Source organism: Etheostoma cragini, chromosome 5 (genome assembly GCF_013103735.1).
Source record: "Etheostoma cragini isolate CJK2018 chromosome 5, CSU_Ecrag_1.0, whole genome shotgun sequence".
Taxonomy (NCBI): Eukaryota; Metazoa; Chordata; class Actinopteri; order Perciformes; family Percidae; genus Etheostoma; species Etheostoma cragini.
Genome location: NC_048411.1, coordinates 16,333,257 through 16,349,665, shown reverse-complemented (window position 1 = coordinate 16,349,665; position 16,409 = coordinate 16,333,257). Strand labels below are relative to the sequence as shown.

General features: G+C 40.9%; 2 protein-coding genes and 1 long non-coding RNA gene across 4 annotated transcripts in view; 1 reads left to right on the top strand and 2 right to left on the bottom strand.

Annotated features, from left to right (window-relative positions):
* Window positions 1-337: 337 nt before the first annotated feature.
* On the bottom strand, window positions 338-4,169 carry ppiaa (peptidylprolyl isomerase Aa (cyclophilin A)). Its single transcript, XM_034872108.1, has 4 exons — window positions 3,913-4,169; window positions 1,791-1,910; window positions 885-1,057; window positions 338-687 (listed from the first exon to the last, which is right to left on the bottom strand). Exons 1-4 carry the CDS (start codon window positions 3,979-3,981, stop codon window positions 555-557), a joined length of 495 nt encoding a protein of 164 aa, XP_034727999.1. The 5' UTR covers window positions 3,982-4,169; the 3' UTR covers window positions 338-554.
* Window positions 4,170-6,512: 2,343 nt separating this feature from the next.
* The window catches only part of LOC117944833 (zinc finger MIZ domain-containing protein 2-like), a 20,730-nt gene continuing 10,833 nt past the window's right edge, over window positions 6,513-16,409 (bottom strand). For both annotated transcript variants that reach the window (XM_034871999.1, XM_034871998.1), the window contains 10 exons: window positions 16,243-16,321; window positions 15,987-16,118; window positions 15,740-15,845; window positions 15,420-15,577; window positions 15,180-15,247; window positions 15,012-15,080; window positions 14,446-14,714; window positions 12,715-12,887; window positions 12,112-12,306; window positions 6,513-9,552 (listed from right to left, as the gene is read on the bottom strand). In XM_034871999.1, the coding sequence (XP_034727890.1) occupies window positions 9,445-9,552; window positions 12,112-12,306; window positions 12,715-12,887; window positions 14,446-14,714; window positions 15,012-15,080; window positions 15,180-15,247; window positions 15,420-15,577; window positions 15,740-15,845; window positions 15,987-16,118; window positions 16,243-16,321 (1,357 nt within the window). In that variant the 3' untranslated portion in view covers window positions 6,513-9,444. The remainder of the gene's footprint in view (window positions 9,553-12,111; window positions 12,307-12,714; window positions 12,888-14,445; window positions 14,715-15,011; window positions 15,081-15,179; window positions 15,248-15,419; window positions 15,578-15,739; window positions 15,846-15,986; window positions 16,119-16,242; window positions 16,322-16,409) is intronic.
* The window catches only part of LOC117944902, a 19,645-nt gene continuing 10,941 nt past the window's right edge, over window positions 7,706-16,409 (top strand). The window contains exon 1 of the long non-coding RNA XR_004656687.1: window positions 7,706-7,781. This is a non-coding gene — a long non-coding RNA (uncharacterized LOC117944902). The remainder of the gene's footprint in view (window positions 7,782-16,409) is intronic.

Below are 16,409 nucleotides of genomic sequence, written 5' to 3'. Positions count from 1 at the left end.
CCTCTGCTGGAGATTTTAAATTCAGTATTAAAAAAACAATGAGTTATCAAATTTTCATTTCACTTGACATTTAATGCATAACTTTTACTATGCAATATGTTCTGTGGTGTCAGTACTTTACTGAAATAAAAAACTGAATGCTTAAACACTACAGCATTACCCAGCGATTGTCAAGTGTTTTTATTTAAATCAAAACAAATAGAATTAAAGTTTCAGCATCCTACCATTTTGGCTCAAACGGTGAACACATTGTATTAGCCTTGAGACATTAACTTTTTAGTTAAAACAAAAAACACACATATTCCAATTGCCAAGGCAACTTTTTTTTATTTATTCATTTGACTTAACCCAAAAAAAAAAATGTTTAGACTTTGTGGAAAAAGTTAATGCAAAAGAAACTTCAAAAAGGCAAAGTCACAAATGCAGCAACATGTTTAACAGAATAAAAAAGGGGACGGCAAGGGGTCAGTTGAATCTCCAGCAATAGGAATGTTGAATGCATGGGGTGGAGCCTAAAGGGGATGTGGCAAGCAGAAAGGGTTAAGTGGTGGCGCTCAGAGCTGCCCACAGTCGGCGATGACGATCTTCTTTGAGGTTTTGCCGCTCTGGCTGCCTGATGCCTCCATTTTCCTTACCACGTCCATCCCCTCAACCACCTTCCCGAACACCACGTGCTTCCCATCAAGCCTGCAAGCAGACAGATTGACAGGATATAACCAGCAGTACAGAGAAATGGAAGCAGCATCTTTTAGTGATAACATCCATAAACATGCTGCATATGGGGGTACTCATTCAAAGAACTTAAGGTTTTATTTTTCACAGGTCTACATGACAAAAAGTATTTATTTCTCCTGCATTGCTGTTCAGCGTCTGTGCGTGCTTACCATGACGTTTTAGCTGTGCAGATGAAGAACTGAGAGCCGTTGGTGTTTGGGCCAGCATTGGCCATGGATAGGGTGCCAGGTTCAAGGTGCTTCAGGGTGAAGTTCTCATCAGCAAACTTGTTGCCGTAAATTGACTTGCCACCAGTTCCATTGTGGTTGGTGAAGTCACCACCCTGCATGTTGCACAAGCAAGATACTAGAGTTCAATAAACTGACTCAAACCTGACTGTCTTGACAACAGGAGAAATCAGACAATTCTCAGTCTGGCTGCCAATGGTCTGTCAATGTGCATTATGTGTTGCACGTAGATACTCAGATTAAAAGGATAAAATACAGCAAAATCTGAAGATTTGGTCACTTCAGTTAGGAAACTATGTGTGCATCATGTCCAAAAGACATGTACACTTTAAAAGATCTATAAACCTACTCCAGTCTATAATGTAAAACTTAATTCAAACACAAGTAATCTGCGTAATGCAAGACAATTTAAAGAATATACTGTGATCACACATCCAATTTGTTATTTATCCTAAAGTCTCTTGACGTTACCTACGTTTGTCTAACTTTAGCGACAAGTAAAAAAACAAAACAACATATTTTCTCCCATTAGTTTGCTTTGTGCAGTCTTTTTCACTCAATCTAGTTATGCAGCCTCATGATAACCATTCCCTCTTGCTCGCTTTGAATTCTCTAAACCATCGTTTTTTTTAACCGGGGTGCTGTTTGTGTAAGACACTTGCCACCTAGTTTGGCTGATTGAGCGGGCAGAAACAGACTAGCCTACAAGAGAAAACAATTTTAAGATATAAAAAGCAATTTGGAATATTCTTTGACAGCACTAACCTAACAACCTACTTTAAACCAATGAAGATATATATAAAGTAAACTGTTTCATGGCTGCATCACCTGGCACATAAACTCTGGGATGATGCGATGGAAGCAGGAGCCCTTGTAGCCGAAGCCCTTCTCGCCGGTGCAGAGGGCACGGAAGTTCTCAGCCGTTTTGGGGACCACATCGTTGTGAAGCTGCAGAAACAAAATAAACACTGCCAAGTAAGTTGTTATCAACACAAAGTCCAACTGTTGGTTTCCAAGATTGATAAAATAATTAGTTTATAGGAGGATAAAAGTAGTAAAATCAGTAACAGTCAGTGAACTAAGATTTAGCTCATTGCCAACAAGCCAAAACCAGAGCAGCTAATACTGTGCACTTTGTTCTGTGAAGCAGTTGACTGTATAACAGCCCCACATCTAGACAAAAGGAAATTCAGCACATCAGTAGCTTATAGTCCAACTGTAAAGGAGGTGAGGGAGCTGCTTACATTCTTAACACATTATTGTGACATGTAGGAAAACTACTTAACTGCAAGCAATATCTTTGCAAATAAGTCTTGTGGTCGATTACATTGCATTTAACACACATAAAAAGTCACTTAATGAAGCCTCGGTTTTAGCAATTCCAACCCATTTAAACGCAGATAAGGGTCATTTTGTGATTAGTGTGTAGTAATTGTGCCGTGTAATGGTGAAACAAGAATGCAGCATTGCACCACAGATATCTGCATGCCCTGCACAGCAGTGACGCTGCCATGCAAGTATGTTCAGAGGGAGGGGGTGCTGCAGCAGACAGTCTGGGGTGTAGTGAGAGCTGCAGTCAATCCCAGAACAGCACTGTGTAGCCTAACACATCTTTTAGTAGTAACAGACAACTAGACCTTTGTAATTTATGAGCAGTCTGCTTGAAAGGCTGGGAGGCTCCGATTACATACAAAATAAATTACTTTTGCTGTGTATCTCGGTTGTTGTCAGAATTGGAATCCTTTAAACTGGAGGTATTCGGGTTCAGATTGGACTATGTATCGGTAACGCCCATAATGGGGCACAGCTACAGCGATGTGCACAAAATGGCTGGACTTTGTTAGCAAGCACGCTAGCATCTTTTAGCTTGCCACAAAAATTGCGGATATGGACAGTCTGCGCGACAGTGGCGCCATTATAGTCCACATTGTCTGCAATGCAACATTAGGCTTAGTCATTCTGGACTACAGGTGCAGATATTGTTTCGGCCATTTCGCTACATTTTTGAATAAATCATGCAGATAGCCCCCACCACCCCTCCCTCCCCCTCAGTGGGACTTTTCCAGAACTGCCGCACCGTCCATAACAGGAACCGGGGCCGTTAGCTTCAGCGGCTAACATGCTAAACTCCGCAGGTCATACGTTTTGTATTAGGTTTCTTACATTAGCTTAATTGTGACCAAATAATTTACGTACCCATTAATTGAGACTGAAATATATTTGTTAAAGTAGCCCGCGGATTGAAGACTCTTTTATAGCAGCAGGGGTTTCCTGGGCTTGAGGAGGCCGCGAAAGCTGTAACAAAGAAATTACTTAATGTTCCGTTAGCATTAGCTAGCTGAGCCCGTTTAGCGGGTGAAGGCAATCCCCGCCCGGGCAACATGCTCCTTTACGACTCAAACATGGGCCGCGGGCCTTTTGTGGACCTCAGCGTCATGAAAGTTTATGTTAGCAGTTCAGCTCTACCGTTATTTAACGCTAATGTTTAACGTTGTGGCTAAAACATTTCACAGTGCCAAGATACATCACACGACAGACTCTGTGACAAGCAATACTACCGTTAAGTTTAAATTAAAATGTAACATGATTAATGCCCTCTGCGGCTAGAACCGTTTACCGCTCACGTTACACCAGTATTAACAGCAAGGATTCATTATGCGGTCCCATCATCGCTGACCACGAGCCACATAACGTTACACGTGCACATGGCCCATTCAAGACTGTTCCTGACAGTTCTCCTACTGTTAGCTCGTAGGCTAATCGGTAACGTTAAGCATTTTAAACCAGGATTTAACTTAATGCAGCCCAAATGACTAATTGCCATATCATAGCTAACGCACAACGTTAAAAATCAAGCTGAGTATTTAACGGACCGCAGGCTAAAATTAACAGGCCGTCTGGCACTGATCAACGCTACCCGCCTATCATTGACAATAAGGAGAAGGTTTACCTCCATCACCACCCGGCCTATGGGTGAACCGTTAGCGGTGACATCGAAGAAGACTCTTGGTTTTGCCATTTTAGCAGGCTAAACTGGAGAGCGAGAGCTATACGGAGATTTCTGCGTGGGGACACAGGTGGCCACAAGGAACCGAAAAAGATGGAGGAATGTGAATTAATTTTATATAACACGCCGGTGGGTGGTATAAAATCCCAGCGAGCCAATGGGTAACGCAAAAGTATTTGATAGGCAACCGTTCTAGCGAATCAGAAGCTAGAATAGCTGACCGCCCCTTTAGCTGATCTTTTATTAGACAGACAGACTTCATGGGGTGTTTGATTTGTAAAGCAGAGGAGAGCTAACGCTGCGGAGGTTGGATGTTTTATGTGAAGCGGCTTGCTATACACCGCCCCGTTTCGGTGTCCCGTTCGAGACAACTTGAACTCACGAACACCAGAGCAGCGCCCGCCACAGCTCATTGACAACTAGGGCGTCCAATTGGTGCAGCGCACGCGGATGAGGAAACGTTAACCCCACAGTCAGCGCGCGTTCCCGGTGGGGGGGGGTGCGGGTGTCGATCACGCGGTCAGGGCGCGGTCCGTACGGTTCTCCGCATAAAAAAAAGTAACAAGTAAAACAACAGGGAAGTTTATGTCATTAGTTATATGAATTAAAATCACATTAAAGTCACGTATCCGCGTTTGGTCGGCATAGTTTACCCGAGGAGGAAAACTAAAAAAATAGGGGAAAACCGGAACTCGTAGTTTAGTTTAGAAGTACTTTTATGGTATACTTTAGTAAAAGTAGCGATACTGCTCTGTAAAAAAAGACTTTGTCCTACAGTCAAGATTTTACTCAAAGTACGAAAGTACTTTAGGCTACTTAAAATAGCAAAGTACCCGTTCTGCAGAATGGTCCCTTTCAGAGTTATATTAGGCCTATTGTATGGATATTATTGGCTATAAACAGTAATTAAAATATTATTATTGATGAGTTAAATAGGACATATGCTCATTTTCGGGTTCATTGCCTACTTGTAAATTTTTGTATTTGGTTTCTACATGTTTAAATGCTTTTTTGTAATCACACTCCATCTGAAATGCTCATCTGAAAGAAGACATGTGTCAGAAGCTTAAACTTGACCAGTGCATGAAAAAAGCAACGTTTACAGTTTGAAAGGTTTTATTTTTGACATTTTGGGAGGCGGTTGTTCCTCTCTAGATTTCAGGAGGTGAGTGTAGATCCTGAGGTGGGTGATGGGGGTTGCTATCGATCAGTGGCCTTTAATGACCTTTAAATACCTCTGGTTGATGCTCACAGAGGCAGTGGTGCACACCATGAGGGGGAAATTCACGTAAAGAGCAGATGCTCATGCATATTTTCTCAGTAAAATGGGGTGCAGTGGTTCCCTAGATGAAAAGTGCATCTGCAGTAATGCAGCAGCACTATCCCGTCACTGAATAAGGCCTCAATAATAAACATTTAGTAAATGAACAGCTCACTGAAAGTGTCCAACAAAATGGAACATTATCTTTGTAAATAGAATGAATGGCAGAGCTGTGTATTGAATTGTACTGAATTTAATGTGTATATATACGTCCGATATGTCCACCTCACCTGGTTTTACTTGGCTACCACTGCACAGCATTGCACATGTATAAGATTATTCTACATATTTTAAGTTGTTTATAAATATTTTATAGGCAATTTATAGTTTTTTTGACAGTAGAGATGGAGCAAAATTCAGTATTTGTGTTCAGTATTTATTAGGCTACTACTATTCTCACTTCACCTATTAGGTGTTTTATTTGTTTTGCTGGTGTGATTTCTTTTCACTGTCATTATCTCATCTGCATTTCTCTGCATGTGTATATTGGACCTGTTATAAACACCTCAGTTATTATTTCATCATAATTTATACTGTGGTGCAAATAAGTGCAAAATAGAGACAAGTAGTCTCACCCATTACAGAGGTTTTGGGATGTTACAGGGCAGTACATTTATAAAATCTTAGCCATTAATCTATAGTTTTATTACAATTAAATATAAAGGTAAACTCTATGAAATGTAAACATTCTGTGCAAGAAAGTGTATACTTCTGAATTGGAAAACCAGTTCCAATTAAAGCACAGTGGCTTAAGGTCATACCTAAACGTTTCTTTAGACTACATGACTTGTATGCGGCATTCAAAATACAATCACAGAACGTGGGAGCCTTTTATGTCTTTCATTGGATATCTCCAGTATTCTTACCCAAAGGTTTTTGTAGTATGGGAATAGTTGTTTTTTTTCACACCAAAGTATGTATTGCCTGAGTATGTATTTATAGTATGTAATGCTCTTTAATCCTCAGTTGTCAAGAAACATATCAATAATTTAAAAAAAAAGCCTTTTCATTTCATTTTCTGTGGGTGCAGCGCTGCCTCTGCTGCTACTTCATTTTCCTGCATGGGTTCAGTTATTTCATATAATTGATCTTTTGTTTCAAAATGTGATGATTTGAGTTTTTTTTCCAAGTTTCCTTCTTCAGCCTTGTCTTCCACACTCATCCCAAACATTTCATACAGCTTATACATAATTAAAAGCACCACAGGCTCTCCTCCGTGTGCGCCTTTCCAGTGTTTATTAAATTACAAAGGTTATTATTGTTATTAGCATCATTACTGAATCATACAGTGTGATCATGTAGATTTTTTTTTTTTCCAGGAGACACCACAACTGTCTGGACTCTAGTCACTTCACAACATACAGAATAATGAGGAGGAGGATTAAGATGAACCCTGTGTAATTATCACATATACAAACTGGTGTTGATCGAGCTCTGAGATCTCAGGGCAATTTTTTTCAAGCATCCCACAGCAGGTTCTTTTTTGTCACATCTTTTTCTTCTCCTGTTTAAAAAGTTGCTGTAGTCCATCTTTGTTCTCAGAGGAGGGTGGGAGTGAGTTAAAACCCCACTAAAAGGCTTGCGCCTGCAAGAGCGAAGACGACCACAACCTTCCTTGTAAAAAGCAACAGAGTTCACATTAAAGTGACACGTTGCAAAAACTGGTTTCATGAGTTGGGTAACTTTCATATGAAGTTCCTCATATCTGATAAAATCCAGATATGGTTTAATACACTCATTTACACTCAGCCACATGTACTTCAAGTTGTGTCTATTTTCATTTGTTTTAAATCCTATTTGTCTTTTCATACTGACTGTATGTCTTGTTTCCTGTCTTATGTAAACCACTTTGAATCTCTTTGTTTAAAGCTAATGTACAAATAAATTAATTTTAGCAAAATGTTATTCCACCATGAGCCTCCAGCTGACTACAGCTTATAGCAGCTCTTTTGACGGCAGCCATGTTGGAAATCAGGCCTGCCAGAAATGTAACCGATCAGCCAACGGTCAGATTGTTATGACCCATTCAAACTGCACCCTTCCTGTTTTTGATCATATTCGGGATATTTACATGGAACATGAGAAACCTGGTTATTGATCGCACTCACTATTCACGTGATCATAACAGTATCTAGGTATTAGATGGTCTTGATGTCTCACCATGTCGGCCTCGATTTTCTGTAACATCACAGAATGATCAGAAACCCGATCAGGGGTTTAGACAACACAGGGCCCTGGTTTCTATCAGAGGACTTCAGATAGCTTATCCCAGGTTCCGAACCCAGGATCTGATGTTTACATGCAACAGATAAACGGGATACTTAAAAACTATTTAAAACAAACTTGATCCAAACAGGATACTAGTGCACATGTTAACACGCTCCGTGTCTGACCGACTTTTAAGGATCCTTCATTTGCTCTCTTTCAATGATGATGGTGGTCCACAGCTGTTGTGTATGCGTCCCATTGGGAGTATACTTTGTTCCTGTAAGTAAACATTTAAGATAACCGTAACACTGTTATTTGCATGTAATCAGACATCACCAAACTATATCTGCATGGGTTGCTGTGGTAACATGAGAATTGGAGGCCCATTCATTTGCCCTCCAAACAATCTATTGTCAAGTCCCAGTGCAGGACATGTATGCTGCTGGGCAGAGGGTGGGAATGCACCAGAAGCTGTTAGGTAAGACAAGAAGAAGAATAACGTGGCAGGCTTGCAAACAAAATATTACTAAGCTCTTAAGGGGGGAACTCTTTCTAATGAGCAGATATTTTCCTATCTCAGCAGTTAGTAAAGGGTATTTCTGTCTCTGGTGCAGACGAGAAACAATTTGGTAGTTTAATTTGCACAACAGTGAGAGGACACGAAAAAACAGTCAGGCATTTAAGCAAAAATAGTGGAAAAATTCCCAACTTTCTGATTCCAATTCTTCCAACGTCTTAGATTTTCTTTTTTATTTCACAGTTAACTGATATTTGAGTTTTGGGCTGTTGGTCGAACAAAACAAGATGTTTTAAGACGTCACATTCAACTAAGACTGTAGCTACAACAAGCAGCTCTACTGGTTGGTTGGGCGGTACATAAACAGTTCCCATCTTTTAGCGGCCACCATTTTTTGTCCCAGGAGGCTGACATGTTGCATGGTGGTCAACTGTTTCTGAGGTTCAGAAACAGTTAAAAACACATCCAATGATTTGTTGTGTTGTTAAGTCACTTATAAGATAAATTGTTGTTCTACTAAAATATTATTACCACATAATCTTACAAATAAGAATAACAACTAAAAAAACACTCAACTCAACAGATTCATTATGTGTAGTTCTGTTTAAAATCAAACCTCAACTCCTAGAGAACAATAATATAATCCACGGTAGGAAAAGTTTCGACCCTCCATGAGACACTGTGGCTGAGTGTATATGGTGCATCTTTGTCTCTTCCCAAGACATTTTCTGGACTTAACAGTTCTTGTCAGTTAGACTTCAGTGTCTCCAAATATCGCAGGTGAAAACAAAAAGCATCATGTCTGTAAGAACAGATGCAGACTGCCCCTTTAAAGCTCATCTTCTACGATTTATATCATTTACAATTTAAACTTATTTGGTCCAGAAATATTCTGGCTTTAAAGGACCACACGTTTCATTAACTACAAATTACATTTATGTCTCGCCATTGCGGCTTTGATCTAAATAAAACTGACGAATCGTCTCTCTGCATTTTCATAGAAATGACCTCAAACTTGATGGCTGTCTGGAAGAAAGAAAAAGTGTAACAGCTAATGAATGATTAGCCCAGCAGTTACTGTGTGTGTGTGTGTGTGTGTGTGTGTGTGTGTTTAAAGCAGCTGTGTGGTCAACACCAAGTTTAAATATTCTGAATGGCTTTCTTTGAACCATGACGGGGAATGAAGAATGAAGCATCAAAATACAGTTTCAGAGGATTAAAAAAACAATAAAATAAAGTTACCGTCATCGTCAAACATTAAAGAGTTTTTCATATGTAAAAATGGTTGTTTGTTGTTTTTTGTTTCCTTCTTATCGTTCGCTCCATCCTGTGCAGACGGCGGTCATGTTGGACCGCTGGTCATATTGGCGGGCGAGGAGAAAAAGAGTTCATATCTTACAGTAAAGTTCTGTTTAAATTCTGGAGGTGTTCAGTTGTTCTCGAACAGGGACAGCAGGTCGTCGTTGTTGTTGTTCGGGAGATCCGGAGGTCCAAGGTACGACAGCAACTCGTCTGGGTTGGTCAACTCCGGAAGCAACTACACAAGCAAACAGGTGAGTTAATGTGAGCTAGAAGCTGATGGACAAATTACATCTACAAAGTCTCTAAAGCGGTCAGTGTAGCAAAAACTACAATATTTCCTTCTGTTGTGTAGTGAAAGAGAAGTAAAAAGTAGAATAAAATGTAATTACTCAAGTAAAGCACCTCAAATTTTTACTTAAAGTGGAACTCTAGCAAAAATGCAACCTAAGGTCTTCCTGTGAATATGCCTGAGTCAAACTTTCGTTTAAAAGCATAATAAGGATGGAAGCGTCACTTTTAAGATTTACTGTATAATTGTCTTCGGTCAAATTACCTTTTGAATGGGAGTGCTAGGGGCACTACTATGATAGCATCAAAATCCCTATTTTTAAAACATTAAGAAAGCTCAACACAACATGAAACTTTGCTCCAAGTATCACCGGGGGCCCTACACATGAACTCGAGCTTTGAGAACATTGTTTGTGTTCAAAGAGTTTACTAAAAAGAAAGGTTTAACAACTCACTGTAGTTTCAATTCACAGCCATCTTTGCCAGTCAAAAATAAGGGATCTCCGAATGCGAATGAACAAACTCAATAGGAGGAAATGTCATTCTCATTAGGCTCCTTTTTCCACTACAATGTCAATATTGTGTTTCACTAACAACAAATTATCTGTGCATTTATATGAAACTAAACTTTAGGAGCTTTCCATCTTTACTCTCCCTGCTTGACTATTTTTGACTTGATAGATGGATGGCGACCGGAAAAACAACAGCAACAGTGAGTTGTTAAACCTTTCTTTTTAGCAAACTCTGTGAACACAAACAATGTTCTCAAAGGTAGAGTTCATGTGTAGGTGATACTTGGTAGGGTGGCATGATTACGGCCAAAATGATAATCATGATTACTTTGATAAATATTGAGATAACATAATTATCACAATTATTTGTTGATTTTAACCAAAACAAATGTTATAGTCACATAGGCTATTTATAACTGCTTTCACATCCATATTGTGCTACCTTCTTCTTAAGCTGACGTTGTATGTTGTATATAGCTGCAACCCATGTAAATGAAAATTATCTGAAATAAATAGCCTAGAATATAGATTTCTTATATTATTTATTATTAATTATGATCCATCCATCTTTATCCGCTTATCCGGTATTGGGTCGCGAGGGCAGCAACTCCAGCAGGGAACCCCAAACTTCCCTTTCCCGAGCCACATCAACCAGCTCCGACTGGGGAATCCCGAGGCGTTCCCAGGTCAGGTCGGAGATATAATCTCTCCACCTAGGGGTCTTCCCCGAGGCTGGCTCTGAGTCAGCCTCTGCCGCCGGGGTTTGGTCCGTTGAGGCCCCTGACCTTCGTTGCCACCCATGTGGCAGCGCACCCAACCCCGGCAGTTCCTCCCACAGGTGGTGGGCCCATGGGATGATTAATTATGAAAAAAAAAAATGTATCTCTGTGAAAGCTCCTGTTACTTTTTTTCAACAATAATGAATGGGGCCAAGGCTGCAAGGAGAGTAAGAGGAGGGATCCAAACACAGGCACGGCTTTACAGAAGAAATATGTATATAATATTACAGACGTATGACCGACTGCTATCTGTTGTGGAATGTTCCTCACGTTACTCTGTCCTCTCTGACTGTCTACATCTAGAAACTAAGCTGCGCGGTGCAGGGAACAACTCTGACTGGCACATGATCAGACAGTTACGGAGCAGTAGATTGGCTTTGCCAAAGAACTTGCAGCTTTCTATGAACAGAATGACGTATTTAAAATATGGCTTTATTACGCAAATTTGATCGTGGGAAGCCAACATTTTTTATCGTGATTAAGATTTGATTAAGTATGCTGCCCTAATACTTTGAGCAAAGTTTCATGATGTATTGAGCCTTCTTAGTGTTTTAAAAATAGTGATGTTGATGGTAATTTAAAAGGCCACTTGACCAAAAAAATTAAATATGGTGAAAGCGTCCTTTCTGTCCTTATTATACTTTTAAACAAAGGTTTAACTCAGGTATATTTACAAAAAGACCCTGGGTTGCATTTTGTCAAGACCTACACTACCGGTCAAAAGTTTGGGGTCACTCCATTATAGACAGGATACCAGCTGATCTGGGTGGGTGGCTGATCTTTAATGCAATATCTACATTTCCCATTAGCAGCAACCATTCATCCAATGTTCCAAATGCTCATTTTGTTTACTAATCTGATATTATTTTAAAAAACTAACTAAGAAAACATTAAACAACCCTTTTGCAATTATGTAAGCACATAATGTAATCTGGAAACTGCTGCCCTGGTTAAAACAAACAAGGCAACTGATCCCAGCTGGGATTCTTTCTATAATGGAGTCCAATGGAAATTTGTGAGTGACCCCAAACTTTTGACCGGTAGGGTACGTTTTAAGGACAGTACTTTAGTAAACGTATTGAAACCTACAGAGGCAGAAACATTGAACATTCCTGAAGATGACATGAATAGAATAATTATTTTAGTTATTTTAGTTAACCTTGGTTACATGATTAAATACTAGAAACTTAATAGGATCTACTGGTTTCCACTCACGTCCAGAGAAGGTTCAGGAACCTCCCCAGACCCAAGGCCAAAGGAGCCGTCGCCTTGGAGGCGGGGGTTCTGGTTGCTACGCTGCATCATCTGGTGGCCCGACCCCATTTGGGAGTTGCCGTGGTGACCCTGTGACTGCTGCTGGGATAGAGAAGCACCATGTGAAGTGGAGTCCAGTCGGCCTGAGACTGACATCTGAGGAGAGGAAAGAAGGAAAAAGGGATGATAGAAAGGAAAGTAAGTGAGAGAGGAAGGAAAAAAGAGAGGAGAAGAAAAACAGGAGAAAAGAGGGGAGAGCAAAAGGTAAAGAAAAATAAGAGAAAAGAAGGAAAGAAGAAGGCAAGGAAGGGATAAAGGAAGGGGAAAAGTGGAAGAGAAGGGGGATTATTTGGGTTCTTGGGTTAACTGAGTGAATGTTAATCTTCACAGCGCTGTGTCAGCACTGGAGTATGGTCTGGTTACATCACCTATCCATTCTGGCCCTTGCCGGTTTGCTTTTTTTTTTTTTTTTTTAAAGATAGCAAGAGGGAAGGGACATCCGGACTAGGTCTTTACTAACAAAACATCAAGATGATGATGATGATGATGAAGATGCTACTGTACCTGTCCAGCCAGAGGGTGTGGGGGAGGTTTGTCGGGGGTGAGGAGGGCACTGGAAAGCTCAGACTGGTAGGAGAGAGGAGGAGGACCGGGGGACGAGAAGTCCCCCCCAACCCCCGGAGTCCCAGGACCACTGAAGTCTGAGAAAGCAGCAGACTGACTGGGATAGGACGGAGCTGAGGAGGAAACACAAACACTCGTCAATACATCCGATCACATACATTTAATAACTTCATATTAGTCACATTTCTCTCCACTTTCTGGATTAAAAGCATTATTCCACTGTTTTCACATGTTTAAACACAGGAGTAATCTTGATGATGTTGGTCTGGCTTGTCAGGCTACCCTCTCTTTGCTCTTTTTGTAAAAGATTATGTCTTAGAAGACTCATCTTATACTTAAGGGCATTTAAATAAATCTATCCAGGAGTGGAGATGGGTAATTATGTTTGCTTGGTGGCCACACTTTGTATTGCAACTTCCATGTTCATATGTAGAGGGTTCTAAAACGATAAATAAATGTTTCTAAACATCACAAACTCTCTGAATTAACTCTTCAATATCAGAATTTGAAAGTCTAGAAGAGTCACAAAAAAATTACTTATTTTAAGTATTTGTGGGGAGCCAACAGGAAGTTTCTCGGCCAGAGGAATTCTTGATTTCCATGCTTTCAGCTAGCTTGGCTTGAGAATGACTCTACTGAGCATGGGTCCAAAAAACCTGTGAGGAAACCATTGGAGGCATTTTCTTAAAGGTCCCATGACATGGTGCTCTTGGGATGCTTTTATATAGACCTTAGCAGCAGGGTAGAGGCTGTGGGTGTGGCCTTGACCAACTGCCACTTTGCTTGTTTGGAAGCCATGATGTCTCTCTCTCATGGGTGGGCAGAAAAAGGGAAGGTAACCTTCCCTTTATGACCTAATAAAGGGGCAAGATTCCAGATTGGCCCATCTGAGCTTTTATTTTCTCAAAGGCAGAGCTGGATACCCAGGGCTCGATTTACACCTATCCCCATATTTAGCCACTGGAGGACCATAGGCAGGCTGGGGGAACGCATATTAATGTTAAAATACCTCAAAAGTGAAATTTTCATGCCATGGGACCTATAACTTATTATTCCGTATTACTCAGCGAGCCACTTAATAGGAATGATCTCTGAATGCCACATCCAGTTCTCCTTTATGTTGTAGCAGCAAGCTGAGTAATATCATCGCTCAGAGATGTGTGTTTGGATTTCTGTTGGCAGAAACTTTGATTCGATTTTTAATGAGTGTGATTGAGGTCTGATTTATAAATTTCTCCCTCATCCTCAGCAGGTGAGGGAGTCAATCAATTCCCCTAAGCTACACCCACTTGGATTACTCCAATCAGATCGCTCATTTTTTATTAAATTCCTCAGTAAACAATGACCCAGCCACAAGAAGATGAACATTTTATTTAATTTGTTTTTTAATATTATTTTGGGGCTTTTTTCCTTCCATTTCAGAATGACAGTGGATAGACAGGAAAGGTGGGACAGAGATGGGGGATGACACTAAGCAAAGGGCCGCAGGTTGGACTCAAACACGGGCCGTTGCAAAGACCTCAGCCTACACGGGGCGCACGCTCCTTAAGCCTAAGATAGAGGTTGCCCCTGATGAACAGTTTCACTTACACTTAAATGCCTCTTCTACAAAATATGGTATGTACTGAGAAGTATTAAAATGGCACTCTCTGTAAAATCCACCCTATGTACCTGGTCCAGGGTAGTCCGGTGTATTGCTGTTATTGTTGCCCCCTGCAGGTAGGGGGGGGTAGGGCATTGGGGAGGTAGCTGATGAGGAGGCGGGACCTAGTGATGCAATCATCTCCATGACACTGGGCAGGACCATATGACTTGGGCTAAGGGTTCGACAGCGCTTCAACACTGGGCCGTCCGACTCCTCCTTCACATGGATGTCCGGTTTCACAGGAACCGGCTTCCAGCTGCACACCGGGTCGATGGTGATCTCCTCGTACTCCGAACTGGGGGGGGGCCAGAGCAACATATCAAAATTCGATTACGATTGCTCACAGAATGATGAAAAAAGGTCAATTATTGCTTGACTTTTTAAAATTAAAAAACGACAATAGTTTGTTTAGCTGCCCCCATTATTTTGAGACCTAGAAAATAGGGTGTTGCCAAATTAATCAGGATTCAAATCTTAAGGACTGCTACTTTAAAATAATATACTTGCTCTACAGTACTTAAATATTTCAGATTTTTACCACACTACAAAGTAAAATGTGAAGTTGAAAAACAGTATAAAAACAGTTTCTTACTTCTGAACGTAGATTAGGATTCCCAACATGTATTGATCCACTTCAAGACCCTCCAACAGAGCTGTTTTACTACACACACAGACATTTTAAAAATACATAAGAAATATGTATTATAGAAGACATAAGAAATACTTATAAACATTTTGTTATAGGGTGTGAGTGACATACTTGCACACAGGGCATCTCCATGTTCCTCTCTCACAGTTGAGCTGCAGGTATGACTCCAGATCAAAACACTGCAGACAGAACCGACAGTGATCAATCAGCGTTTTCATAAAATATATATTTTTTAAATGTAACAGCCATTTTATGTAGATTTTTGTGATTCTGAATCACAACAATAATTTTTCTTTAAAGCATGCTCAGACATCAGTGTGTGGAGTGTTCTGATTGGCTGTGGCCTCTGACCTGTATGTGTCTGCAATCGTGACCTCTGGAGGGCAGCTGGATGCGGCGGAAAGTAATCGGACATTTCAACGAGACTCTGATGGCGGTCTGCTCCACGCCGTCCTCTCCGTTTAACCCCGGAGTTCCAGGGATTGAACCGCTGCTGAAGTTCCTCTTTACTGAGAGAGAGCAACTCATTTAAGAATATGTGATTCCCATAATAACACACAAGGAAGAGTTACAAGTAAGCATGATAAGTTAATTTTGTCTATGAAGACCAGGTTTATTAATGTTGACTGGCAATGAGATTGACCAATTAGATACTAAGTTAATTAATTTACTCTTGGTGACACAATGCTCTGCAGGCAGCAGCCTCTTCTTCATCAGACCCTGAAGCACTGAACGGACCGACGGACGATGAACCAGCTGGAGGACAAACAGGTGAGACTACAGAGAGAGAGAGAGAGAGAGAGAGAGAGAGAGAGAGAGAGAGAGAGAGAGAGAGAGAGAGAGAGAGAGAGAGAGACAAAATTAAATCTGAACAGGAACTGAAATTTACATAAATAAAATATCTATGCGATTTCTTACGCAGCAGCAGGCGGTGACGGTGATCTGGATGGTGTTCCTTCCTGGTTGACAGACTTGCTTCAGGTACAAAGGCTTATGGGAAGTTTTGTTGTCACCTCGCTCAATGGTGAGAGGAGTCGCGTTCACACTCACCTGATAAGGAGATGGAGAAAGAGGATAATAAAAACAGAACATCTCACATCTCGTGTTCAGAGATTGTTTCTAAAGCTAAAAGAAAAGCGTGGAGATAAGAGGAGGAGGAAGATCGAGGTCAGACCTGGACGGAGGCAGGCCAGTTGGTGTTCATCTGTCGATCCTCGTGGTGGTAACACTTAAACTGGAGCTCCAGGTCTGGTCTGAGAGAGAGCAGCACGCACACACACACACACACACACACACACACACACACACACACACACACACACACACACACACACACACACA